General features: G+C 38.0%; 2 protein-coding genes across 2 annotated transcripts in view; one reads left to right on the forward strand and one right to left on the reverse strand.

Annotated features, from left to right (window-relative positions):
- Positions 1-3468: 3468 nt before the first annotated feature.
- Positions 3469-6428, forward strand: LOC124544667 (ADP-ribose pyrophosphatase, mitochondrial). Its single transcript, XM_047123285.1, has one exon. It carries the CDS (start codon positions 3630-3632, stop codon positions 4554-4556), a length of 927 nt encoding a protein of 308 aa, XP_046979241.1. The 5' UTR covers positions 3469-3629; the 3' UTR covers positions 4557-6428.
- A 9078-nt stretch (positions 6429-15506) lies between these two features.
- LOC124544776 overlaps positions 15507-27791 on the reverse strand; it is a 50843-nt gene continuing 38558 nt past the window's right edge. Inside the window, exon 12 of the mRNA XM_047123455.1 lies at positions 15507-16949. Within this exon, the coding sequence (XP_046979411.1) occupies positions 16743-16949 (207 nt within the window). The 3' untranslated portion in view covers positions 15507-16742. The remainder of the gene's footprint in view (positions 16950-27791) is intronic.

Here is a 27791-nt window from a genome sequence, read left to right on the forward strand (position 1 = left end):
GGCAAGCCCGAAATATACACGTAAAGGAAGAATGTACAAATAAAACCCGATATTTTTTGACCTGAAATTAATATATATGGGCGGGTTCAAAGCGGAACATGTACACCACTGCAGAAAGTACAGATAAGAAAGTAATTCCCTAAGTTCGAACACAGGACATTTTTCAAAATACTACTAGAAATCGACGTCAATGATATGGGTCTGCAATTCATCTGATTATTTCTACTTCGTTTCTTGAGTTCTTGTGTGACCTGTGGAGCTTTCCAGTCTTTGAGTACGGATGTTTCTTTGAGTGAGCCGCTGTGTATGACTGTTAAGTGTGGAACGATTACATCAGTACACTCTGAGATGAATCTAACTCATGTACAATCTGGACTGGGTAGCTTGCCTTTATTAAGTGAGTTAAGCTACTTTGCTGCACTGAGGATATCCGCTTCTAAGTTACTCATAATGGCAGCAGTTCTTGATTCAAGTTTTGGAATGTTTATTTTGTCTCCTTTGGTAAAATATTTTCAGAAAACTGTGTTTAGTAACGCTATTTTAGTGGCACTGTCTTCGGTAATGCTATCATTGCTATCACACAGTAAAGGTATTGATTGTGTCTTGCTGCTGCTGTACTTCACATGCGCTCAATGTTTCTTTGGATTTTCTGCTAGATTTCGAGACAGAGGTTCATTGTGGAAACTATTAAAAGTATCCCACACTAAAGTTCAGGCTACATCTCGAACTTCTGTAAATTTTCACCAATGTTGGGGATTTTGCTTTCTTTTAAATTTGGCTTGCTTTTTTCGTTGCTTCTGCAACAATGTTCTGATCTGTTTTGTGTAGCAAGAGGAACCAGTTCTCTTATTAATTTATTTGTTATAAATATCTCGATTGCTGTCGATAATATTCTTTTGAAATTACGTGATATGCTGCCCACACTTCCATAATTAGCATGGAAAGAATGGCGGCTGCCTCTGAGATAGGTTTCATCAGATTTTTTTAATGGATATATTTTGCGTTACTTTTTGGTGAGTTTGGATGTTATGGTATTCAATCTTGGTTGGTTTGGCTGTTATGATATTCCATATCACTCCAACGATCTTGTGGTCACTAATCCCTGTATCACTCATGATGCTCCCTACAAGCATGGGACTATTTGTTGCTAAGAGTTCAGGATGTTTTCGCTACAATTTACACTTTGACTGGTCTCTTGAAGTAATTGGCAAATAATTTTCTGAAAAAGCGTTCAGTGCGATTTCAGATGATGTTTAATGCGAACCACAGAGTTTAAACACGTGTTTCGCCAACATATCGAGAGTGCATTGAGGTTACCACCAACTATTATTATATGAGTGGGGTATATATTTGAAATGAGATTCAAGTTTTCTTTGAATTATTCAACAACTGAATCATCTGAATCGGAAGGTCAGTAAAAGGAACCAATTATTAATTTAATTCAATTGCCAAGTATTGACTCTGTACATACTAACTCACAGGAAATGTCTACTTCAGTTTCGCTACAAGATGGGTACTTCTGAAAGCCACAAACGCATCATGATCTACTGTATTTAATCAACCGTTTATGAATAATTGGCCGAATTTTTCTCTGACTTTAGCCAGATCTCATTACCTATAACGACTTGTGCTTCTGTGCTTTCTATTAGCGCCTGGAGTTGTGGTTCTTCACCAGCACAGCTACGACAGTTTACTGCTATAAAACCTAAGGTACAATGGTCTAAAGTAGCAGGTCGCCTCACAGATGGTATGCAGCTCCCCATCATAGACCCTGCATTGAGGTTGTGTAGGCGTAATCTTCTTTGAAAAGAAGGCAAACAGTTGACAAGGACCTCTGACATGTTGCTGCAAGCTTACACCTAAGGCTGGCATCAATCACCAGCGCCAGCTGTGCGTCACATTCTGGATGAGCCAAAGTTTGGCAGCAGCAAGGCTTAAGTTCACGATGTGACCAGTAGATCGTAGTACTGTGGCTGGCTGAAGTGTGCAATTGCTGACTGCAGTCGCTGCACATTTCAAACAAGCTCGAAAGTAGATGATTACTGAATCCAAACCGAACTTGATCTTGTCTTTAGTTCAGTTCAGGGACAATATAACTCATTGCTGCTGTTGTAATGGGTCAATATCACAGCTCTAGCCACTAATGATTATAACGATTTATATTTCCCTTTGGGCGTGCGCTACAGAGCATATCGATACAACAGGAATAGCAACTGAAATTAGAATTCATATGTGCATAAAAGGGTTTTTGTCAGCATATAATGCTGCTCAGGTCATGTAACTTTGTGGTGTAAAAGTGATTGTTCCTCGTTTAGCATCAACAATTGCTCGCCACTGCAGTTACAAATAAATAAATGTTTAAAAACAGGGCGAAAAGTGGGATATTAAGATGTCAGTTTAGCTCAAAATATGAACAAACAATTTTACACTAAAATCATGTGATAATACCTGTTTGATGCTGGCATCATGTGCAATATGCTATGCTCACACCATAGGTAGCCCTACTATATGGACATATAAGATAAATACCCGTTGGGTAGCACATGTGAATACTATGCTGTACAGGATGCTCCTAACAAAAATACATGTGTTTCTCATCTTAGAATATTATTCAAGAGTGAGGGTTCCAGACGAAATAGTATTAACTGGGGATACTGAACATACACAAACAAGGGTGGCACAAATGGTAACAGGTTTGTTTCACTAGGAGGACACTCAGAGGAAATGCTGAAAAACCTTAACTGTCAGATACTTAGAGATAGATGTCAATTATCCCATCGAAGTCTACCAAAGGAGTATTAAGAGTCAATATTAAATGAATACGCTAGAAAAGTGCTTCAGCCCCTTACTTCTTGCAGCTGTAAAGACTGTGAAGACAAGATTAGAAGGTTGACTGCTCAGTCAAAGACGTTTAAGTAGTCATTCTTCCAGTTCCATTCATTTTCCTAAAAATTGATTACACAGTACTACACAATCTTTGACACAGACAAGAACTTAGTTGCGCCTTAACATACTTGGTAAAGCATATTTTCCCATCAGGATTAAGCCTGTAGCTGCTAATAATTCCACGCAATGCTACAATCACTAAAAACGTTGTGTCATATGACGATGAGTCGCTAAGTGATTTACAATCGTAGAAAAATAAAGATGGAATCATCGAAAAGGGCGTATGTTTTAAGTTGTTTCTGAAAATTCGTTCTTGGTATTTCGTTAACGTTTCTGTGAGCTATTAAGCTGAAACGCGCACCATTACATTGACGCCTGCACAGTTAATTTTGTTTGTTACCATACTGAATATAATGTCAATAGAAAATCAGACCGCGTGTGTGGAAACACTTTGGGTCGACCTTCGTGGGTGATGGTGACGGAATTCATGAGCAAGTTTTCGTTGACTGTGGATACGTGGCTGAGGATACAGAGCGGCTGATCGATACTACAATCGTTAGCTTTGCCTATCGATGTCAAATTATATCGTCGTTTTGTTATTGTTTCTGTTTCTAAATAGTAAATCGGCGATGTTAGTGCTGGCAAGTGGAAGTGATGTGATTGGCGGATTGTTGTGTAGATTGGTATAACTTGCCGGATTAAAGTTAAGGTAGTCGTGCGAATGTGTGGTATACGAGGATGTAATGAATGTTTTCGTATTGTATCATTTGTTGCTGGCTCTGACGCAAATGTTCGGTGCATCCTTTAGACAAGCGTCTCAGTGCAGGATGATGCATTTTAAGTGCCGAGGTGGTTTCTACCCCAGAGCAGAGAATACTGTTGCGAGATTTCCTGTACCCGACGAGAAAATCCACTGGGACATCGACTATCCTGAGTATAAACCAACAAATTACACGGCTGCTCATATCAAAGGCCAGAGTTGGGCAGATCCGGAGATTTCGCATCCTTCGTTTCATCCACAATGGAACCAACTGGATGGCAATGTTAACCGCAAAAGTCACGTAGGAGTTTACAAAATTGAAAATTTATTTCCATTGAATCCTGTGGGACGTACTGGAGTTTGCGGTAGAGGGTGTTTGGGTAGATGGGGACCAAATCATGCAGCAGACCCGATAGTAACGAGATGGAAAAGGACGAGCAACAATGAAATTGAGCTGCATTCAACATCTGAAAAGAAAATCCTCCAGTTTGTTGCAATACAGCGCAGGGACACACGAGAATGGGCAATACCTGGCGGAATGGTGGATCCTGGCGAGGTGGTAACAACCACCTTGAAGAGAGAATTTTTCGAAGAAGCACTTGATGCTTTAGGAAGAAAGCCAGAGCAGTTAAATGAAGCAGATGCAATCGTGGCGAAGTTTTTTGAAAGTGGAGAAACAGTTTATAAAGGTTATGTAGATGATCCACGTAACACAGATAATGCGTGGATGGAAACCGTCGCAGTGAATTTTCATGATGAGACTGGTTTGTCTGTTGGCAAATTGCCTCTTTCTGCAGGGGATGATGCCGTTAATGTAAGATGGATGGATGTGGGAAAGGATCTGGAATTATATGCAAGTCACATAGAATTTATTGAAGCTGTGGCCGAGAAACGAAATTCACATTGGTAGGGTTAGTTGGAATCCGAACTAAAAAATGTTTCCTATGGTGTAATTTGTTTATAACGAATTGGGAAAAAACCCAGAAAGTTAAGTTGACGATTTTTGTAATTTTCTTAAGGCTCATGTGTTTGTACTCAGTTTTTCAGCATTGTGACTTTATTATGATTTCGACAAAATCAGTATAACACAAATGATTCAAGCAAAGGTGATCATCATATATAACGCTGTTTCCATGCAGCATCTACCTATTTCCTATATACGGAATTCTTGTATGTTTCCCTGCATAGACGTTGGGTTTAATCTGTGCAAGCATTCTGCCTCAAAAATATAATTGTCTAAGTTCTTTTGTGAATTATGTTAATAAATTTATTGTGTTTTTTAAATTGATCTGATTGTAATACGATTCCTTTATTACACTACATATGCTGAATTTGTGACGTTTGTTGATATACCAATTTTCAAGAAGTTACTGCAGATTTGCTGAATTCATTCTAAGTGGCAAAAATAGTTCATTTTAACTACTCCAAATGCATTTTAGCAGGCATGTGGTTTGTTTTCTTTATTATGTTGTTTGTGCAACCTGCTGTCAGCAGCAGCTGGCTGAACAGATCTAGTGAAGCTTGCCAGGCTTGGGGAAACTCAAGATGGCGTACTTTAAGCACTGCGCTTCAGTACTCATGTACACTTGTGTCTCCGTTGCAGCAGGTTAATGTGCTTTAATGGTTGCAGTGGAGATAAGGACAGGCAGGCTGCATGGTGATTTTGTACACCTCTATCTACTACACAAGCTCAGACTTACTATATTTTTGGAATCAGCTCAGACTTTCCTTGTTTTTTAGTGCTGTATGGAGTTGCAAAAATATCCCTGGTTTGAGAATTTTATGACTGCTGCTATGAGTTTTAATTTTGGACCTGTATGTTTAACATTGCAGTTTTGAACAATCTCATACAGCTGTGCCTCTTTCAGCTGATCTTGGAGCAATCAGTGATGTCAGTTGTATGGTGTGGCTACTAATTCTGCCTCAACTATTCACTTACTATTACTTGTATGGCAACACAACAGGAGCACAGTTTTTGCTGTTTTAGTGTGTGAAGTAATTTGTCCACATGTTTTTGATCATCTTATCTGTACTTGTTTTTTGTCTCATCGTTTATCACTGGGCAAAAAAAAGAGTGGATTTATTGTTAACCTGCAACAGGAATATAAATTTTTGAAATTGTGTAATGAAATTAATTATGAAGATGTTTATTAGTCATTATGCACTGAAGAATCTTCTATTGTACACAAAGGAAAGGATGATATTAAAGACTATAGGAGTACTGGTACTGCTTCACCAGATATGAGAGATCCCCCCCAAAGTCAAAAGTAGGAACTGTGATCTGGTGTGTGCTGCTAAAAGAGGCTACATTTTCATACCACACTGTTAGACGCGAACTCTGTTTAAAAACATCGGACAGCACATCCAAACTGGGCAAAAAGTTATGAGACATAATTTTCATCTGCAAGAACCGAAAGAGAGGCAGTTATCAATAATGTTATTTTGCCATTTATATTTGACAATGAGTTGCATTTTTTGGAAAACATTAATTATGTAACAGTAATGATGGATAGCTCACTCTGAAGTGTAATAAAACTTGTCCAGATTCATATAAGCTATGTAAGCTGGGAGGAGTGAAGTTAAGTTAAAAGTTTTAAAGTTTGGTGATGTGTCGGGTAAATCTGCTAAATTTTGATTTGGAACCTTTTGCAGTGTGTGAAAAAATAGGAATTTGGAGAAAAGCTGGTTTGTTGTTCTACATAGAATACTAAGAGTAACTTTTGTTGTGTAAGGGGAATGAAAATGTGTTCAAAAAAGTTTGGAATAAATTTGATGGACCTGTTTTAGGAATTGGTTATTCAGTCAACATTGTACACAAACCATTTCTGAAAGAAGCCATGTCTTATGAAAAACACAACTGAGTTAATAAAATTTAATGTCTCAGTAAACTGTTAAGACTTTCAAGTAATTTAAAAAAATATGTCCTTAGTTTGAACCCACCCGGATAAGCCTACATTTTTATGCTAGTTCCTTGTTATTCTGCCATAGTTTCTTCTGCACTATGTTGCCATGACTGTGTTTTCATATTTTTTAATTTCTAAGATGGAAAAAATTATGGATGTCTGTGAATAATGTTACTAAGGGAACAGTTTCTGCTTCCTTTTATGACCATTGGCTCCAGATTTTGTTCTTCGCACACTCATTGCATAATTTCAAAATGCAGAAACTCTCAAAAGATAGCTAGTACATTTTACATCAGATGATATGAGGATGAGGGGACACAGGTCTATAGTAGTATTGCCGTTGTTGATGTTTTACAGTGTGCGCATTTTAGGTGGGAAGTAGCTGTTCAAAATTATACTATTACATTTTTACACGCGTATTTCCAACGTGAAGTGCGCTGCTGATGATATACAACTCTTGATTGGGAATACTACCTAACTAGTCAACTTACTAAATGCTCGGATATAGTGCAGCTGTACACAACTTTCCAAAAAAATAACAAGAACGAGTGAGTTCATATTTTATGTACGATGTACCAGTTTCTTCTTTTTTTTTATGAGCCTTACAACAGAGAAAGGTGTTCGGAAATTAATGTTTTCAGGTCTTACACCAGCATATAAATGCAGTTATTAAACATGAGAACAGTAAATAGAGCATTCCCATAAACTATTTCGTGCTTTGTCTGCTTAATTTAAATGTCAAAATATTTATTTTTTCTATCAACTTCCTTAAACATACTAACATAAGCAAGCACTGTTGTCATTAAGAGGAAATGAGATCCTGATATGTGCAAAGAGGTACACGAGAGAAACAGAGGCACTGATATTTTACCCTTCAGTGTCCTACATTCTCTTCAGCAGCAGACTGATTATGTTGCTACTATTGTATCTGTTCAGTACAGCACTGAAAACTAGTCAAAGGTAACAGAGCAGCACAGCAACATTAATAGAATGGAATGTCATCTAACTCTTTCATAATTTCAGTCTTACACAACTTTGTGATTAACTATTGCTGAAATACAACTATTTTAAGGGGTTCGGCTGTTTGAAAGTACCGAACGGATTTAAAAAATGTATTCAGTACTGTGTACGAAGAGCAAACACCATTCATCTGAGAGCGCCCGCCTGGTTAGCCGTGCAGTATAACGTACTGCTTCCCGAGCGGGAAGGCGTGCTGGCCCCCAGCACGAATCCGCCCGGCAGATTAGGGTCAACATTCGGTGTGCCGCCCAGCCTGTGGATGGTTTTTAAGGCAGTTTGCATCTGCCTCGGCGAATGCGGGCTGATTCCCCTTATTTTGCCTCAGTTACACTAAGTCGGCGATCTGCACACACACTATCTCCACATACGTGTACACCATAATTACTCTACCACGCAAACATTCGGGTTACACTCAGTCTGGTATGAGACACAGTGTAAAACACCACATGAAGACCGATACCTCGCCATCAGTGCTCCCGAAGATGGCCACGGAGTACTGCAGGTAGCCTTGCTCGGGACCTTACCGCAGCCGCTGGAACAGTTGTCTCCAGACACACAGTCTACAGACAACTGAACAGACATGATTTATTCGCCCGGAGACGTGCAAGGTGCATTCCACTGACCCCTGGTCACAGGAGAGCCCGTAAAGCCTGGCGTCAAGAACACAGTACGTGGTCATTGCAACAGTGGTCCCAGGTTATGTTCACGGACAAGTCCAGGTATAGTCTGAACAGTGATTCTCGCTGGGTTTTCATTTGCCGTGAACCAGGAACCAGATACCAACCCCTTAATGTCCTTGAAAGGGACCTGTATGGAGGTCGTGGTTTGATGGTGTGGGGTGGGTTTATGATTGGTGCATGTACACCCCTGCATGTCTTTGACAGAGGAACTGTAACAGGTCAGGTGTACCGGGACGTCATTTTGCACCAGTATGTCCACCTTTTCACCTTCCTCCTGATGGATGATAACGCGTGGCCCCACCGAGCTGCCATCGTGGAGGAGTACCTTGAAACAGAAGATATAAGGCGAATGGAGTGGCCTGCCTGTTCTCCAGACCTAAACCCCATCTGGGATGCTCTTGGTCGACATATCGCTGCACGTCTTCAAACCCCTACGACACTTCAGGAGCTCCGACAGGCACTGGTGCAAGAATGGGAGGCTATACCCCAACAACTGCTCGACCACCTGATCCAGAGTATGCCAACCTGTTGCGCGGCCTGTGTACGTGTGCATGGTAATCATATCCTATATTGATGTCGGGGTACGTGCACAGGAAACAGTGACGTTTTGTAGCACATGTGTTTTGGGATGGTTTTCTCAACTTATCACCAATTCCGTGGACTTGCAGATCTGTATCGTGTGTGTTTCCTACGGGGTTATGCTATTAGTGCCAGTTTTGTGTAGTGCCAAGTTGTGTGGCACCGCATTCTACAATTATCCTTAATTTATTAGCATGAGAGTAGATGATAAGTTCACCAAACAAAATATTAGCCTCCCCTTTACAAGAACAAACTGGTTGATTTGGAGTACTATAGATGGTGTAGAGTTGGTACTCGTTCAATTTGTGTACAATGAATGGTGTACGACTCAGAGTTATGTAACATGACATGAAAGCAAGGTTCTAAAAAGATCCTAACTGACAGGGCCGGAGACAAGGATAGCTCCTTGCCAACAGAATTTCTCCTGTCAGTGAATGCAGAGCCATCTCAACCAATTTCTACATGAACAATGTGAATGAAACAGCATGCAATGGACAATTGAAGTCGAGTACTTGATGAAAGGCCATTGCTCCTAGCAGAAGACAAAGCAGGAGGTCTTTGGTGGACAAATAACACAGAAACTGCACAGTAGCTGACTTGAGGCGTGCGGTGTGGTCTCACGAATCTAGTCTTTTTATCACTATTCAAATGATGCAAGGCAACAAGTCTGTAATTCAGGCCTGAGTTGGTCCTGTCATCTGGGGTACTTCTTGTACCATGATTTGGGCTCATTGTTTCAGGTTACTGTGAGCATGAACCAGGAGATCTATTTCAACTTCCTTGTTGATCAGTTGTTGCTTTTTCTTGCACATCTTCAGGGCGAGTATTGTTTGGGCACACACATCTTTAGAGATGACAACAGCTGTGTTCTCTGGGCTGCACATGTGTTACATATTGTATTGCACCCCAACTAGCCTATTAAATCATCCAGTCTTAATCCCATAGATAATGTCTGGGACTATGTGAAGCAGTAGATGAAAAACAGCAGTCAACATTCCCACTTTCTGGTAGCTCAGTGGAAACTGATCATGAATGATTTGCTTCAGCTGGTTATGACATGACCGAAAACTCGTGTGCTGTCTTCCTCACCTTATTAAGGCCATTACTGAAACTAGAGGTAGTGCTACAACAGCAGATATTTTAACTCTACCCAATTTTAACTCAGTCAATGTGAAATGTCAGCTATCTTTATTGCATCAAAATATTCGAGGACTGAGAAATAAAATTAATGAATTAACTATCTGCATAGATGAATTAAAGAGTCTTCAAACCCAGCTGACATAATCTGCCTCCCTGAACATTGTGTGACCACTGGTATAGAACTTTTTTAAGTGTTACAGGGTTTAGGTTAGCATCTCACTTTTGTAGATCAGAAATGGAGAAAGGAGGAGTTGTCAAATTCATCAGGAACTGTCATAAATTTAAGAACATAGACATTCATAAATTGTGCCTAGAACAGCATATGGAAGATTTAATATAATCCATTATGGAGACGAGGTAGCAGTTGTCGTTATACTGGTTATCAGTGTTAGCATTCAACCGCGGTTCTTATACATATATTTTAACAACGCGTTTCAAGAGACAATGCTCTCATCATCAGGTTGTAAAGTCTATGTCATGAAATTAAACGGACTAAAAAGACAAAATACCATCACAAATAGTTGGGAAGTCCATAGAGTAAAACAGAATTAAAAGTATATTGGACTGTGGGTCCTCGTCTTACATTGAAGTTGGGATGGCCTGTTTCATATATATGGTTCGCAACAGCTGATTTGTCATAATTTCCTAACCTGAACGCATCTTTATACTGGATCGCGAATGATCTTCCTGTCTGCCCTATATATTTTGCATCGCAAGTTCTGCACTGAATCTTATAAACTCCCGATCTTTCAAACTTATTTCTCTTCTCGCCAATATCGTGCTTAAGGCTATACCTCACTAGGTTATTAGTCTGAAAAGCTATTTTAACATCGTATGGCTTAAAAATATTTGCTATCTTTTGTGAGACTATTCCGTAGTATGGCATCGTGATAATTTTCACTTTCTCTCCATCAGGTTTATTCTTTTTCCGCTTATTACTTTTCCTGAACAGTTTTTTAACCATATCTATTCTGTAACCGTTATTCATCGCTATTCTCTTAACGGTATTAATTTCGGTCTCCCTATCTTTTTCGCTCATAGGTATATTGACTGCCCTATGCACGAGACTACGGAAAGCAGCTTCTTTATAAGCCTGCGGATGGCATGAATCATTCGGGATCACGGCATCAGTCGTAGTTTGTTTTCTATAAACGGAGAGCGCATGTTTGTTGCCCTGCTTTTTTATATTCAGGTCCAGGAACTGTAAACAATTGTCAGTTTCATACTCCACGGTAAATTCTATTTTATTATGTGCGTCGTTGGACTTTTTTACTATTTCCTCAATGTCCTCACAGGAACCATCGACAAGTAACAGAGTGTCGTCTACATAACGTTTGTAATAAACAATTTTATCCATAATGTTATCATCAGAATTTAGAACTTTATCTTCAAGGTCATTGAAGAGACCGAAATTAATACCGCTAAGAGAATGTGCAACGGAAGCAGAATTTCACAAAAAATCCTTAACAATATTAAGTTATATTGAGCACCTGCAAGTAACTTTAATCTGTTCGTAAGCCACCTTGAAGCTGTACTGGCCCATTTAACAACCAAAAACAAAGAAATAGTGGTTGCTGGTGATTTCAATGTAGATTTCCTTGAAGACTCTCCCAATAAGAACTTATTTGAGTTAGTAACACTATCATTCAACTTAATTACCACTGTAAAGTTCCCCACTAGGGTAGCCAATTGCTCACAAACAGCCATTGATAATATCTTTACAGAAAAGTCCAATGAACAAAATTATATTACAAAACCAATAGTCAATGGCCTCTCAGACCATGACATGCAGTTCCTTCTGTTAAATGTTAGTACTGAACAGGATATAAAATCTATTAAATCTGAGCTCAAGAGGGTAATCAATTAGCCAAAAATTGATTACTTTAGGACACTCTTGAGAGACATTCACTGGACTGATGTTTACACTGCTCATGGCATGAATGAAAAATATAACACTTTTGCTAATAAATATTCGAACACTGTTTTCCCCCAAAACTTACCAAGGTCAGAGCAAAGTCTACAAAGAAGCCATGGATTACTCAAGGAATAGGGGTATCTCGTAAAACAGAAAGAAAACTGTATCTGTCAATCCAAAACAGTTCTGATGTTGATGCTATAGCACATTACAAGAAATACTGCAAAATATTAAAGACTGTAATATGGACATCAAAGCAAATATATTACAAGGAAAAGATAGTCATATCAGATAACAAAATAAAGACAATATGGGATATAGTGAAGGAGGAGACCGGTAGAAGAGGAACAAATAGCATTAAGAGTAAATGATACATTGGTGACAGATGTGTATAGTGTTGCAGAACTTTTTAACAAACATTTTATAACTGTTACTGTAAAGATGGGGTTGTCAGGTTCGGTAGATGCTGCTATGGAATACCTCAGACCAGACATTTCAAGTAACTACCGCAGCAGAAATAATGTCCATCATAAAATCTTTAAACTCAAAAACATCTAGTGGGTATGATGAAATATCAACAAAGTTAATTAAAGAATGTAATTCTGAGCTAAGTAACATATTAAGCTATCTGTGTAACCAGTCTTTTATCAGTGGAATATTTCCTGAATGGTTGAAATATGCTGAAGTTAAGCCACTGTTTAAGAAGGGAGATAAAGAAATAGCATCAAATTTCCGTCCAATTTCACTGTTGCCAGCATTCTCAAAAATTTTAGAAAAAGTAATGTACAATTGACTTTATAACCATCTTATCTCAAATAACATACTGTCAGTCACAGTTTGGAATTCTAAAGGGTTCTGATATTGAGAAGGCTATCTACACTTACAGTGCAAATGTGCTTAACTAATTAGACAAAAATTGCAGGCAACTGGTATATTTTGTGATCTGTCAAAGGCATTTGACTGTGTAAACCACAATATTCTTTTAAATAAATTAGAATATTATAGTGTAACAGGAAATGCTGCAAAATGGTTCAAATCTTCTATCTCTGGTAGGAAACAAAGGGTATTATTAGGAAAGAGACATGTATCAGGCATCATCCAACATCCAACTGGGAACTAATTACACGTGGGGTCCCACAAGGCTCCATTTTGGGCCCCCTTACTTTTTCTTGTGTATATCAATGACCTTTCATCAGTAACATTACCAGATGCCTTTTTTTTTGCCGATGATACAAACATCGCAGTAAATAGCAAATCAAGTGTAGTCTTAGAAAGATCAACTAATAAAATATTTGTGGACATTAATCACTGGTTCCTGGCCAATTCTTTGTCACTAAACTTAGAAAAAACACACTACATGCAGTTCAGAACTTATAAGGGGTGTCCCACGAGTATATGCCTAACACACGATGACAAGCAGATAGAAGAAGTGGACAGTGTTAAATTCGTGGGATTACAACTTGATAATAAATTCAACTGGGAGAAGTACACCACAGAACTGCTGAAGCAACTTAACAAATCTCTATTTGCAATGCGAATTGTGTCAGACATAGTGGATATGAAAATGAAAAAACTGGCATACTATGCTTACTTCCATTCCATAATGTCATGGGATTATTTTTTGGGGTAATTCATCAAGCCAAGCTAAAGTTTTCCGGGCACAAAATGTGCAGTAAAGAGTTATATGTGGTGTGAACTCAAGAACATTCTGCAGAAGCCTGTTTAGGGAACTAGAGATACTAACTACTGCTTCCCAATTATTTATTCCTTAATGAAATTTGTCATTAAAATATATCACTTTTTCAAACCAACAGCTCAATTCATGGAATCAATACTAGAAATAAGACTAATCTTCACAAGGATTTAAAGTCACTTAGTCTTGTACAAAAAGGTGTGCATTATTCAGGAACACACATTTTCAATAACTTGTCAGCAGCAATAAAAACTTTTATTTTAAACTAGGTGCATTAGTATTTGTAAAATGACTCTTTCATACAGTGTTCATAAAAAAATGGCGATCATTCCACTTGGGACCTGTGGAATGGTACATTAGCTTATTTGTTTTAGTTGTAAATATTTGTCATGTATTGTTGTTTTTCTGACATGCTCTACATCCTGGAGGACCTCCTCACTATGGATCAATTGGAATGAAATTAAATCTAATCTAATTGGCATGATGTCTCATAGGAATGAGTAATTGTTTGTCTGGTGTGCTTATTATGTTTATAACTTACATATTTTCACATATGACTTAGTACTATGATGTAATCAGCACACATATTGATTCAGTTGCTGCCGAGATTTCAATCGAGCACAAAAATTGGCAACTGTCTCTACAGGTAGAAAAATATGAAGTGGTATGCTAACTGTAGAGATGCAGCAGCCTATGCTTACAAGTTGTAAAGAATATTTTTATCCATGTAAACTAGTCAGAACCTGCAAACTTAAAAATTTCAATTGCTTTGCCTTAGAAGCAGGAATTCTGAACAACCTAAAATGTTCATCTGTAAATTATATTGTACCGTCCAGATTTTATATAACATGTCATATTTTGACTTGTAGTCAGTGAGTATATAAAGACATTAGCTTTCCTTTTTCCAAAGGAACTCTGCAAGAATGTAACTTAAAATTTCTATATTAAATTGCATTTCATAATTTTAAGATTCCCTGTATTTTTCATATTTTGGTTTGGCTTGTCCACATCTCCTGATTTCATTATTTGGCTTACTTCTTATATTATTCCCTTAAACAAAAATCTTAGTGTTGCTGAAACTTAATACAAACCATGTTGCCACTCTGGTATCATTAATGAAGCTATTTTATATTGTGGTCAATATACATCATTTTGAAAAAAAGCATCAGCTCTATAGTTGTATTTTTATTCTCCACTGGTTTCAGTTAATTATGACCATCTTCACAGGAGAAAAAATGTACATTGTGTGAATATGGTTGTAATAACAGAAACCAGTAGAGAATAAATGTAAAATTTACAACTGATGGTACAAATATGCTTTCTTTTTTCAAAATATCTAACAGGCGAAGACAATCACATATGAAAAGTTTTATCAATTTATAGAGCATGTTATTTGAAAACTGCTTAGAACTGCCTTGCCTTCTTGTTGTCTCTCTGCTGAATGTAAATTCTTTGACACGAGCAGATTACATGACTATATTACTATTCTAAATGCAGAAATGAATGAAGGTGCATTCTAGCACTATGTGAAAATGGTTGCAGAAAACTTATAAATAATGATGTAACAATGGGTAACTGTGCATTTATTACTGATTATTTCAAGTGATTGGTTTAAAAAGATCATCATATGTCAAGATACATTTTTAATGTTGGAATGTAAGATCAAGTGAGATATCTTGCATTATTATTTAATATACATTACAAACAGCTCACAGTAATGATACTGTAATCAAACAGGGACTATATAATTGACAGGACCTAAAGAAGACGCCTTTCTCTCAATATGATGTACTAATGAGTTACTTAGAATGTGAATTTTGTGCAATGGTATCTTCCATTAAATAATAAAAAAAATTACTTTTACTTGCACATACAGGTGTAACTTTAACGTAAAGTGAAACTTCCCTATGAATGACTTATGATGCATATGTTACATAAGAAAATAAGTTGCTTGTTTATTAGGACAGTACATAGAGAAAATAATTCAATAAATAACTAATAAATAATTAAATAAATAAATAAAAATAAATAAATAAACAAACAAATACAACGAGCATTGTGTGGTACAAAATACCTCAGTAATATAAAGGGACTTCAGTAACCAGAAAATCACAGAAAAATGGGGGATATGGGCTTGCACAAATGGCAGTGTTGGTTTGAAAATTCCTGTAAACAGTGAGCTACATATGCATGATATGAATTAATATACTGTTCTTGGAAGTTGCTGAAATGTGGATATAATGTGTGTTTTACAAACTTTAATCTGAAAAAGCACGAAAATAAAGGTGTGAATGCTTTAGAATACCCTTTAAGCAGGTACAGGTTCTCATTTCAATGATTTTGAAATCATTATGTGGTAACAGGTAAGTGAAGTAACAAAATTTCAGTTAAGTATTCAATACAGTCTAAAAAGACAGGGAGCACTACTGCAAACTTATCATTAACAGGAACATAAGCTTGAATCCTAGGTAACTTCAGTTCCCATTTTAGGAAACAGTCAAACTGTAGACATTGATTCTAAGTACAATACCTGGAAAAAGTTCCCTTTGTATGAACACATTCAAATGAATTATTTACACGAAACAAAGTTCTACACAATTTTAGACAAATTATTTACAAACATTTTAACAACATTTTTCCATTTTCTTTTCGCCGGAGGTCTATAGTCTCCTTGTCTAAGTGGAATATATCACAACCCTGAAACACAACATTGATCTGGTATCCTACTCAGTTTTTAATTACATATAAAAGTGTAATTTGAATTCATTATTTCTTGTGCTAGTAAGTAGGGTTATATATTTCACAACTAAGAATACTGTTCAGGTCTCTGCTTCTCTCTTAAGAAGTGCCTTGTGAACACTAATACACAAAAGACATTTACATTTTTAATGAATTAAGGGGTTTGTTTTATAAATTTATCACCTGGGTGAGGATAGAACTGGAATGCATTTAAGCTTTCCACAAAAACAAAAAACTGTTACCATGTCCGTTTCACATGAGTCTGTCTTATCGAAGTACAAAAGTTTTGTCATGCTGTGTGCAAAATCTCTTGCGAAACACCAGTTTATGCAGATAGGACACATGACCTGATTGTTTCTTGTAATACTTCTACCACCACACTTAGAGCTGCATATGAAAGTTCCTAGAAAATTTCTTAACTAATTCATCACCTAAAGCTAACACCGTAACGTTGTGTGACTTGTGGGCTGTGTGTTGAAGCAACAGCCAAAAGTAGTGGAATGTCATTTGCTTCTAATCCGAGAGCTGATGTCAGCGTTGCCACGTCACAGAAGTCCACAGAGAGCAGCATTTCAGCCACTGCCTGACTTCGAAGGTAGAGTTCTCGCAGTTTTGATTCCACGTGTTTGAGGCACTGTCACAAAAACACGTAAAAGGTATTAACACATACTCTGTAAGTGATGATAAAAAGGAAGGAATGTTAACACAAAATACAAGTTATACACGATATTGAGAAAGTAACACAGTTGTCTAATGTAACAATGTAAATAATCAATTTTTAACAATATACTGTAATTGGATAGACAAAAAAAAAAAAAAAAAAAAAAAAAATCTACTTGCCAAGCGATGGCAGGAGAACACACATAAAAGAAGGTTACACTCGTGCAAGCTTTCGAAGACAGTGGCCCCTTCTACTGGCAGAAGGGTTGAAGGAGGGAAGGAAAAGGACTGAACTGCAGGCCAGGGGAGACTTACCAGACGGGATACGAAGGAATGACATTGTTGGGGACTGCATTGGACGAGATTTGAAAACCTGAGAGCTTAAACATGGATAACAGAGTAATATGCAAGATGGAGATTACTGCTAAGACATTGTGCACAAGTTAATAAGAGTCAAAAGCTAAGCACATTTTATGTAACAGAGGTGGGAGGGGGACAGGAAAAATAGACAGGTCGGAAAATGAAAGATGTAGAAAACTAAAATGGAGTGAAGAAAGGAGTAGTTACTGTGAAAAAATGCTGAGATGGAAGAAATTAACGTAAATTAAGGCCAGGTGGGTAGCATGAACCAAGGACATGTTGTAGCGCTAGTTCTGAGAAACACATGTCGTATGCCACCTGAGAAACCGGTGTTTGGGAGAAGAATCCAGATGGTGTATATGACGAAACAGGCACTGAGGTATGACTGTCATGTAGTAGAGCATGCTCTGCAACAGGATATTGTGTGTTGCTGGTATACACCTTCTGCCTATGCCCATTCATCTTGACTGATAACTTGGTGGTAGCCCAGATGATGTAACAGGCTGAAGTGTGTTGTTTCACAGGTGGATCTAACTTTGATAGTATATATTTTGCCAGTTACAAGGGTGGTATAGGTGGTGGTAGTAAGGTGCATAGGGCAAGTCTTGCAGCAGGGGCAGTCACAGGGCTACCATACTATAGGGAGATGTGTGCAGAAGGAACATAGGGACTGGTAAGGATGTTGCAGGGATTGGGTGGGTGATGAAAAGCTATTCTAGGTATGGTGGGCAAAATCTCACACAGAATGGAACTCATTTCAGCGCATGATTTTAGGAAACAATGTGTCATGTACCAGCTGTTATGTAAACGCTGTTTGGCCTTTTACATTGGCATGACTACCACCAAGTTATTAATTAGGATGAATGGCCACAGACAGAGGGTGTATAAAGACAACACACAATATCCTGTTGCAGAGCATGCTCTACAACTTGACTTCAGTGCCTGTTTCACCACACGTGCCATCTACATTCTTCCACTAAGACCAGTTTCTCAGAACTTCACATGTGGGAACTACTACAACATGTCCTCAGCAGTTGCCACCCACGAGGCCTTAATTTACATTAATTTCTTCCATCTCAGCATTTCTTCACGGTAACTACTCCTTTCTCCACTACATTTTAGTTTTCTACACCTTTCATTTTCTGACCTGTCTATTTCTGCGCTGTTCCCCTTTCACCTCTGTTACATACAATGCACATAGCCTTTCACTCTTATTAACACACGAACGATGTTTTAGCAGTAATCTCTGTCTTGCATATTACCTTGTCATCCACCTTTAAGCTCTCAGTGTTTCAAATCTCCTCTGGCGCAGTCCCCAACAATCAGTCTTTCCTTCCATGCAGTTTGGGGTTACTCCGCTGAGATCTACCCCTTTCGTTAAACCTCTCCAGTCCTTTTCCTTCATCTCTCTTTCTTCCCCTTCAACCCTTCTGCCAGAAGAAGGATCCACTGGTTCCAAAAGCTTGCATGAGTATAACCTTCTTTTACGCACATTTTCCTGCTGCCACTTAGTGAGTCTATTTCGTTTTATCTATCCGATTACATTATTTCAACACACTTGTTTGGAATAACTGACACCATCAATAAATTTCTGTAAATAGTAATTTCTAGCATGAATATAACAGACTAGGGGAAAAAAACATGAAAATAATCCTACATAGCTATTTTAAATTCTGTAACTATTTTCAACCACACAACATAACTGTATCTAAACTACCACAGTAGAAGCTCGATATATTGCAGGTTCAGATATAATGCAGTGTAAAATCATATTGCAGTCTGCATGTAGTCTTCCTGTAGTAGCAACCTTCAAGCTCTGAAAGCAATAACCAAAAGGGACAGGAGTAATTAAACAATCTTAAGTTTGTGTTACTATCATTATATCACGACTGTCACTCAACAGAAAACTGAATACACATCTCAAAGTTAATAGTTTGATGCAATCAACAAAATGACTATAAAAGGGCTAGACACTAATCTAAATTAGTACAACTATAAGTTGCATCACGCTTTATTAATTCAGAATCCACATTTCTGTGCACCTGTTATGGTGTGAACAAAATGGAAAGCATTTCACGTGAGAGGTTATGCAGCTTGTGGGGAGGGCAATACAAAAGCAAGTTTAGCATGTCAATATGGTGTATCTGATGGAACAATCAGGGGATGGATGAAAAAAAAACTTAAAACTTTTGTAATCAAATTTCAAACTGGTGTGGGAATGGACAGAACAAGGAAAAGGTGGTGACCTTGGATAGGAAGAGAAGTGTCTTAGAGTTGTTGGTCATTCAGAAAGAGAAGAATGATAACACTAAAAATGAGATATAAACCCAATAATATTACAAATGTACTTATAGATAGTTTTCAATAAAGCAAACTCAAGGTGTATCACTTTTCAGCCCAATTATTAAAGCTCCAGCTGCAAAACTGAACTTCGATTTACGTGGCAACTAAGATGACAATGCTTCCAACAGATGGCTTTCCTGGTGGAAATATCACCATGGAATTAGCCAAAAAAGCATAGAAGCAATGGTGACTCTTCTTAACAGTTTCCTGAAATTTTACATGAAGTATGAGGTGCATTCAAGTTCTAAGGCCTCCGATTTTTTTTCTAATTAACTACTCACCTGAAATCGATGAAACTGGCGTTACTTCTCGACGTAATTGCCCTGCAGACGTACACATTTTTCACAACGCTGACGCCATGATTCCATGGCAGCGGCAAAGGCTTCTTTAGGAGTCTGTTTTGACCACTGGAAAATCGCTGAGGCAATAGCAGCACGGCTGGTGAATGTGCGGCCACGGAGAGTGTCTTTCATTGTTGGAAAAAGCCAAAAGTCACTAGGAGCCAGGTCAGGTGAGTAGGGAGCATGAGGAATCACTTCAAAGTTGTTATCACGAAGAAACTGTTGCGTAACGTTAGCTCGATGTGCGGGTGCGTTGTCTTGGTGAAACAGCACACGCGCGGCCCTTCCCGGCCGTTTTTGTTGCAGTGCAGGAAGGAATTTGTTCTTCAAAACATTTTCGTAGGGTGCACCTATTACCGCAGTGCCCTTTGGAACGCAATGGGTAAGGATTACGCCCTCGCTGTCCCAGAACATGGACACCATCGTCTTTTCAGCACTGGCAGTTACCCGAAATTTTTTTGGTGGCGGTGAATCTGTGTGCTTCCATTGAGCTGACTGGCGCTTTGATTCTGGATTGAAAAATGGCATCCACGTCTCATCCATTGTCACAACCGATGAAAAGAAAGTCCCATTCATGCTGTCGTTGCGCGTCAACATTGCTTGCATGCCACACGGGCAGCCATGTGGTCATCCGTCAGCATTCGTGGCACCCACCTGGATGACACTTTTCGCATTTTCAGGTCGTCATGCAGGATTGTGTGCACAGAACCCACAGAAATGCCAACTCTGGAGGCGATCTGTTCAACAGCCATTCGGCGATCCCCCAAAACATCTCTCTCCACTTTCTCGATCATGTCGTCAGACCGGCTTGTGTGAGCCCGAGGTTGTTTTGGTTTGTTGTCACACTATGTTCTGCCTTCATTAAACTGTTCCACCCACAAACGCACTTTCGACACATCCATAACTCCATCACCACATGTCTCCTTCAACTGTCGATGAATTTCAATTGGTTTCACACCACACAAATTCAGAATACAAATGATTGCACGCTGTTCAAGTAAGGAAAACGCCGCCATTTTAAGTATTTAAAACAGTTCTGATTCTCGCCTCTGGCGGTAAAATTCCATCTGCCGTACGGTGCTGCCATCTCTGGGACGTATTGACAATGAACGCGGCCTCATTTTAAAACAATGCGCAAGTTTCTATCTCTTTCCAGTCTGGAGAAAAAAAATTGGAGGTCTTAGAACTTGAATGCACCTCGTAATGGCAGATAAAAATTTAAATAATTGTCATGAGAAAAATTATCATTAGAAAACACTTTATTGTGGACTGCTTCCAACTAGAAGTCTTTATGTACAAATTTCAGAAGTCTTTATGTACAAATTTCAGGAAATAAGTTGGGTTTCAAAATGAATACTAACAGAATTACCCTTCCCTATACCACAGATAAATCAGGTAGCCATAAGCTGAAGCCCCTCTGCATAGGCAAAAGAAAAAACTTGAGTGTTTCATGTATGTGAACCATGACTTTTCAATGAAGTTCACTTACATTCAAAAAACACTTGGATGACATGTGACATCTTAATACAGTGGTTTCAAGAAGAGTTTGTTCCATCAGTGAGAAAGCACCTGTGACATTTAACATGAAAGAAGAAGCTCTGCAAATTTTTTATCACTGTTCATCTCATCCACCTGTTGTTACTTGTGGTCAGAAAATGGAAAAATCTGTTTTACCTAAAAACATGACGACCTCAATTCAGCCACTGTATCATGGTATCGATAATCTCGTTTGAGTGGAGTTTATCTAATTGCTATATTTTGTAAGGTTTTTAAATATTTTGCCTCTAATGTTCTTTAAATTTAAATACTGTACTATACATTGTACACGTAACATTCCATTAAGTGCTCTTCCAAACTTTCCGTGCACTGTTTGTCATGCCGTAGCTCACTCTTGATATACAGTGGTCACGATATAGCTCAGGGGTAAAGCATGCTCCTAACAACCTCAGTATACAGGGCTTCTATGTAGTTTCAAAATTAAGAGATTCATCTGTACAATACATTTCAACTCAGAATAAAGAAATAGAAGCAACTAAGTTTCATACAGCTTTAGTTTTAGAAACAGCGAACAAGATGTTTCACATTAGGAATGTTACGCTCAAAACTCACATCTGATGAGAGTGTACCTGAACAGAATCTCAGACCTACAACTAAGAAAGAATACTGTAAAATGCTAGTATAAAATACGGTTAAAATTCAAAAACTAATATCTATGCTTGGGAGAGAATAGTTTTAGGGGACAATAACTTGACACACTTTCTGGTTTTTCACAGATATTCCATTTTAGCAAGATGGAAACAGCACATCAAATACTGCTCATTATATATTTAATGTAGAGCTCACCACTGACAGAAAATGTCAGTTTGTTTCTTGTTACAAACAACAAATTTTCCAAACTGGTATTTTGCGTGCCTGTTTGTGCATACTGGTCCCAAATTATTTTTGTGCAGTATTTTATTCTACAGTATGAAGACTAAGCATGGTCCAGCAGCACCCAACTAGCACTGCTGCACGGCAATAGCATGTAGACAGTGCAGCACTCACCAGTCAACAAGACAGAGCAAGTTGAGGAAGGAATATAATAGTGAACAAATGTTTATTGATCTTCATTACCCTTGTTTATAGTGACTTTTAATACACACTGTTAAAACGTAATACCTCACTAGGTTAATCTGCGACTGCTCTGTGAAAGACACACCGAAAATTCCACTTAAAAAAACATTATGCTAGTAAAGATATGCAAACTGACTTTTTCATTTGATGTTGGTCACCAAAAAAACACATGATCAGTAGTATTTCATTGGTTTGACATAATCTATACACAACTAAAATGAAATGTTAAAGATATGCTGATACATCAGGCAAAATGTGTGTGATGACTCTTAGGAAAGATACCTGGTCAATATATCACACTGCTTAGTTTAGCACGTTGGTGTAGGAAGGCAAAGACAGAAGAGCTGAGTATTACTTACATCTGCATATACATCTGCACCTACATCTATACTCTGCAAACCACTATGAAGTGCATGGCAGAGGGTACGCCTTATTGTACCAACTATATGGTTTCTTCCCATTCCATTCACATACGGAGCAAGAAAATAATGATTGTCTGAAAGCCTCTGTGCATATACTGTAATTATTCTAAGCTTATCTTTGATCCTTATGCAAGTGATATGTAGGAAGTTGTAGTTTATTCCCAGTTATAATTTGAAACTGCTGCTTGAAACTTTGTTAGCAGATTTTCTCAAGATAGTTTGTCTATCTTCAAAGAGACTATCAGTTCAGTATCTTTGCGACAGCATCAACAGATCAAACAAACTGGTAACCATTCACATTGCCCTTCTCTGTATACATTCAATATCTCCTGTTATCCTATTTGGTATGTGTCCCAAACATATGAGCAATATTCTAGAACCAGTCACATGAGTGATTTGTTAGTGATCTCCTTCAAAGACTGATTACACTTCCCCAAATTCTACCCATAAACTGATGTCTTATCACCTGCTTTACCTATGACTGAGCCTGTGAGATCATTCCACTTCATATCCCTGCAAACTGTTACACCCAGTATTTGTTTGAGTTGGCCTATTCCAATGGTGACTCACTGATATTATAGTCATAGGATACCATGTTTTTTCATTTTGTGGAGTGTACAATTTTACATTTTTGAACATTTAAAGCAAGTTTCGAATCTTTGCACCACTTTGAAATCTTATCAAGATATGGCTGAATATTTAAGCAGCTTGTACTTCATTAGAGATAATTGCATTATCTGCAAAAGCCTGTTATTACTATTAAAATTGTCTGCAAGGTCATTAATATACAACATAAACAGCAAGGGTCTCGACACACCTGAAGTTACTTCTACATCAGACAATGACTCTTCATCCAAGATAAGTTGCTGTGACCTCCCTACTAAAAAGTCATCAATCCATTCACAAATTTCACTTGATACACCATATGATCATATTTTTGACAATAAGTGTAGGTGTGATATTGAGTCAAATGCTTTTCGTAAATCAAGAAATACTGCATCTATCTGCCTGCCTAGATCAAAAGCTTTCAGTATGTCACATCAGAAAAGAGTTGGGTTTCACATGATTGATGTTTTCAGAATCCATCCTGGTTGTCATCTTTGAGATACCTCTTTGTGTTTGAACTCAGAATATGTTCTAAGAGTTTACAACAAACTGATGAAAAAGATACTGGACGGTAGTTCTGTGGATCATTTCTACAACCATTCTTGTAGATAGGTGTGAACTAGGCTCTTTTCGAAGAACTGGGCATGGTTTTTTGTTCAAGGGGTCTATGATAGATTACAGTTCCAAAATGGGCTGACAGCCAAAAATTCAGTATAGAATCTGGTAGGCATCCTGTTGGACACTGGAGCTCTGTTCAGTTTTAACAATCTCAGCTGTTTCTCTACACCATTGACACTAATATTTATTTCGCTCTTCTTTTCAGTGGTATGAAGATTAAATTGAGACAATTCTCCTGGGTTTCCCTTTGTAAAGGAACATTTGAAAACGGAGTTATGCATTTCTGCTTTTGCTTTGCTGCACTCAATTTCAGCTCCTATTTAATTCAATAAGGACTTTACACTAGCTTTGGTGTCACTAACAGCCTTTAAATATGTCCAGAATTTCCTTGTGTTTTGTGGAAGATTGTCTGATAATATTCTGCTACGGTAGACACTGAAATCTTCATGCATTACTCTTTTGATAGCTAAATGCATTTCATTCAACATCTATTGCCCTATGCTTTGTTGTACACCTATCATGCAGCAATCTTTGTTTCTTTAGGAGTTTCTTTACAGTGACTGTATACTGTGGCAGATCCCTCCTGTTACAAACTGTTCTACTCAGTACAAATCTATCCAGTACATGGGCAGTTATTCTCTTAATCTTAAGCTGTAGTTCCTTTACATACTCCTGTACTGTGTTGAAAGTTCCTCACTGAGATATAACACTACTGATTTTGTGTCTAGTTTGCTGGACACTATATCTTTCTGCATGTTTTAGTTATCCTTTGTACTTTAGTTATTATTGTTGTTACAGCCACATCATGGTCACTGATATGTTTCAATGTGCACATCCTCAAAGAGGTCAAGTCTATTTGTTGCCATTAGATGCAATATACAGGGTGTACATAAAGTCCGGGAACACTTTCAATTATTTTTTGCACAAGAACTAAACATTGTACAAATGTCATACATATTGCATTTTGAAGAGAAACTCAAAGTTTTTTTTTTATAAACATTCAATATGCGAACCATGAGTGACCTGGCAAGATGTTAATACAGTAATCAAATTCTTGCCATACCCATCTCAGCATGGCATTGTCGACTGTGGCAGTCGCTTCCCGTATTTTCTCCCGGAGCTCTGCTACATCACGTGGCGGAGGCGGTACATACACCAGATCTTTAATGTGTCCCCACAGAAAAGAGTCACACACAGAGAGATCTGGTGATCGGGGAGGCCATTTCATGAACTCCAACACACAGAAAGCTCGCTCCGCACCTGAACTCGTCATGTTTGCCACTAGAACTATCAGCGAATTACCAAACTATGCTGTGGCGGTATAGAGGGGGCGGGGACACCTTTCAGGGTTTCTCTTCAAAATGACATATGTATGATATCTGTACAATGTTTAGTTCTTGTGCAATAAATAATTGAAAATTTCCCAGACTTTATGTACACCCTGTATTTCCATCATGAGTGGGGTTCCGAATTATCTAATTTAGGTAGTTTTCAGAAGAGTCATTTAGTAATGTTTCACAAGATGTCTTATCATGTCCACCATTAAGAACACTGTAATTTTCCCAATTGATTGTTGGATGATTAAAGTCCCCACCGATGATTACAGTATGATTGGGGAATTTATGTGCAAGTGAACTGATGTTTCCTCTAAAGTCAGGAGACGAGTCTGGTGGCTGATAAAAGAAGCCAATTATCATTTTATGTCCAGCCCTGATCTTGCTCAAACAATCTAAAATGCAGCTTCAGTTTCTATCTCAGTGAATTTGAGTTTCTTGTCTACTGTGACAAATACACCACCTCCATTTCCCATTTGCCTATCCTTTCGATATACACTTCCCCAAAAATCTCATTGCTATCAATTTCAGGTTTAAACCAGCTTTCTGTACCCAGTACTATGTGAGTGTCACTGCTTTTCAGGAGCTTTTGAAATTCTTGCAGTTTGTTGTGGATATTTCAGCAATTAATCATCAGGATTTTTATACTCTCACCTGCGGGAAGTATTTGTTTTGATCTTACACTGACACCTCTGCATCTCCTATAGCTACTGTTATCTGGATTACATAGAGAGCAACCTAGTCTAAAAAAAAACCTGTGTGCAATCCATTCACAATTGGCTAGCTGAGTAGCAGACTCTGATGAGTAGCGCACATCCGACCCATTTAGGGGAACTCCACAATCTCAACCCATTGACGCAAGTCCACGAAGTTGCAGCCTAGCTTGTCACAGAATCTTCGAAGTCTCTGGTTCAGTCCTCCCACTCGACTCAGAGTCAAAGGGCCATGATCAGTTACGCGGACAATGCTGAAAATTGTGGGCTTCGTTGAAATTCCATGTTAACCATTAGAATTTTAATTACCTTCAGGAGGTGAAATTTCAGCACCCACAAGTTGTGAGATCATAAGTGTGATGTACTGTTCTTTTCTAAATTGACCCAATTATCCACATCTACATGACCACTCTGCAGTTCACATTTTGGAGTTTGGCAGAGAATAACTTTCTTCCACTCCTCACAGGCATTTGGGAAAAATGAACACCTGAATCTTTCTGTGCAAGCAAGCTGTAATGTCTCTTGTTTTTATAACAGTAGTCATTTCTCCTTATGTAGGGGGAGTAAACAAAATATTTTTGCATTCAGGACAAAGTTGGGGAATGAAATTTCATGAAGAGATCTTACTGCAGTGAAAAACTGCCTGTGTTTTAAGGACTGCCACCCCAATACATCTATCATAACTGTGGCATTCTCTACTTCATTTTACAGTTACACAAAATGAGCTGCCTTTCTATGTATTTTTTCAGTGTCTTCCAGCAATCTTATCTGGTAAAGATCCTGTATTTCACGGAAATTCTACAGAAGAGAATGGGCAAGCATAATTTAGGCAGTCTATTAGATCTGTTCCATCTTCCTAGTGTTCTTTCAATAAAACACAGTCTTTGTTTGCTTCTCCTCCACCACATCATCTTATGAGGGTAAGTTCCAGTTTAAGTTTTTCATAAGTGGCATCCCTAGATGTTTAGGTGTATCGGCAACCTTTAAAATTTTATCGTTCATCATGTAATCAAAAGTTAATGGATTTTTTTTAAGTACTCATTTGGAGGACTCCACAGTTCTTATTGTTCAACATCAGTTGCCAGTTTTCACACCATGCAGATGTCTTTTTTAAAAGCATTTTACAATTTGTTTTTATCTTCTGATGAGTTTACTAGATGGTAAATTACAGCATCATCTGCAAATAATATAAGAGGGCTGCTGATATTGTCTCCTAAATCATTTAAATATATTAAGAAAAGCAGCAGACCTATAACACTTCTTTAAGGAACACCACATATCACTCCTGTTTAACTCTATGATTTTCCATCAATTACTTTGAACTGTGATGTTTCTGACAGGAGATCATGAATATTTTCGCATAGATGAGACATTACTCTGTAGGCAAGTAGTTTGATTAGAAGCAGCTTGTTATGAACAGTATCAGAAGTCTTCTGAATATCTAGAAATACTGGATCAATTTGGGA

The sequence above is a fragment of the Schistocerca americana genome, chromosome 8 (assembly GCF_021461395.2).
Source record: "Schistocerca americana isolate TAMUIC-IGC-003095 chromosome 8, iqSchAmer2.1, whole genome shotgun sequence".
Lineage (NCBI taxonomy): Eukaryota > Metazoa > Arthropoda > Insecta > Orthoptera > Acrididae > Schistocerca > Schistocerca americana.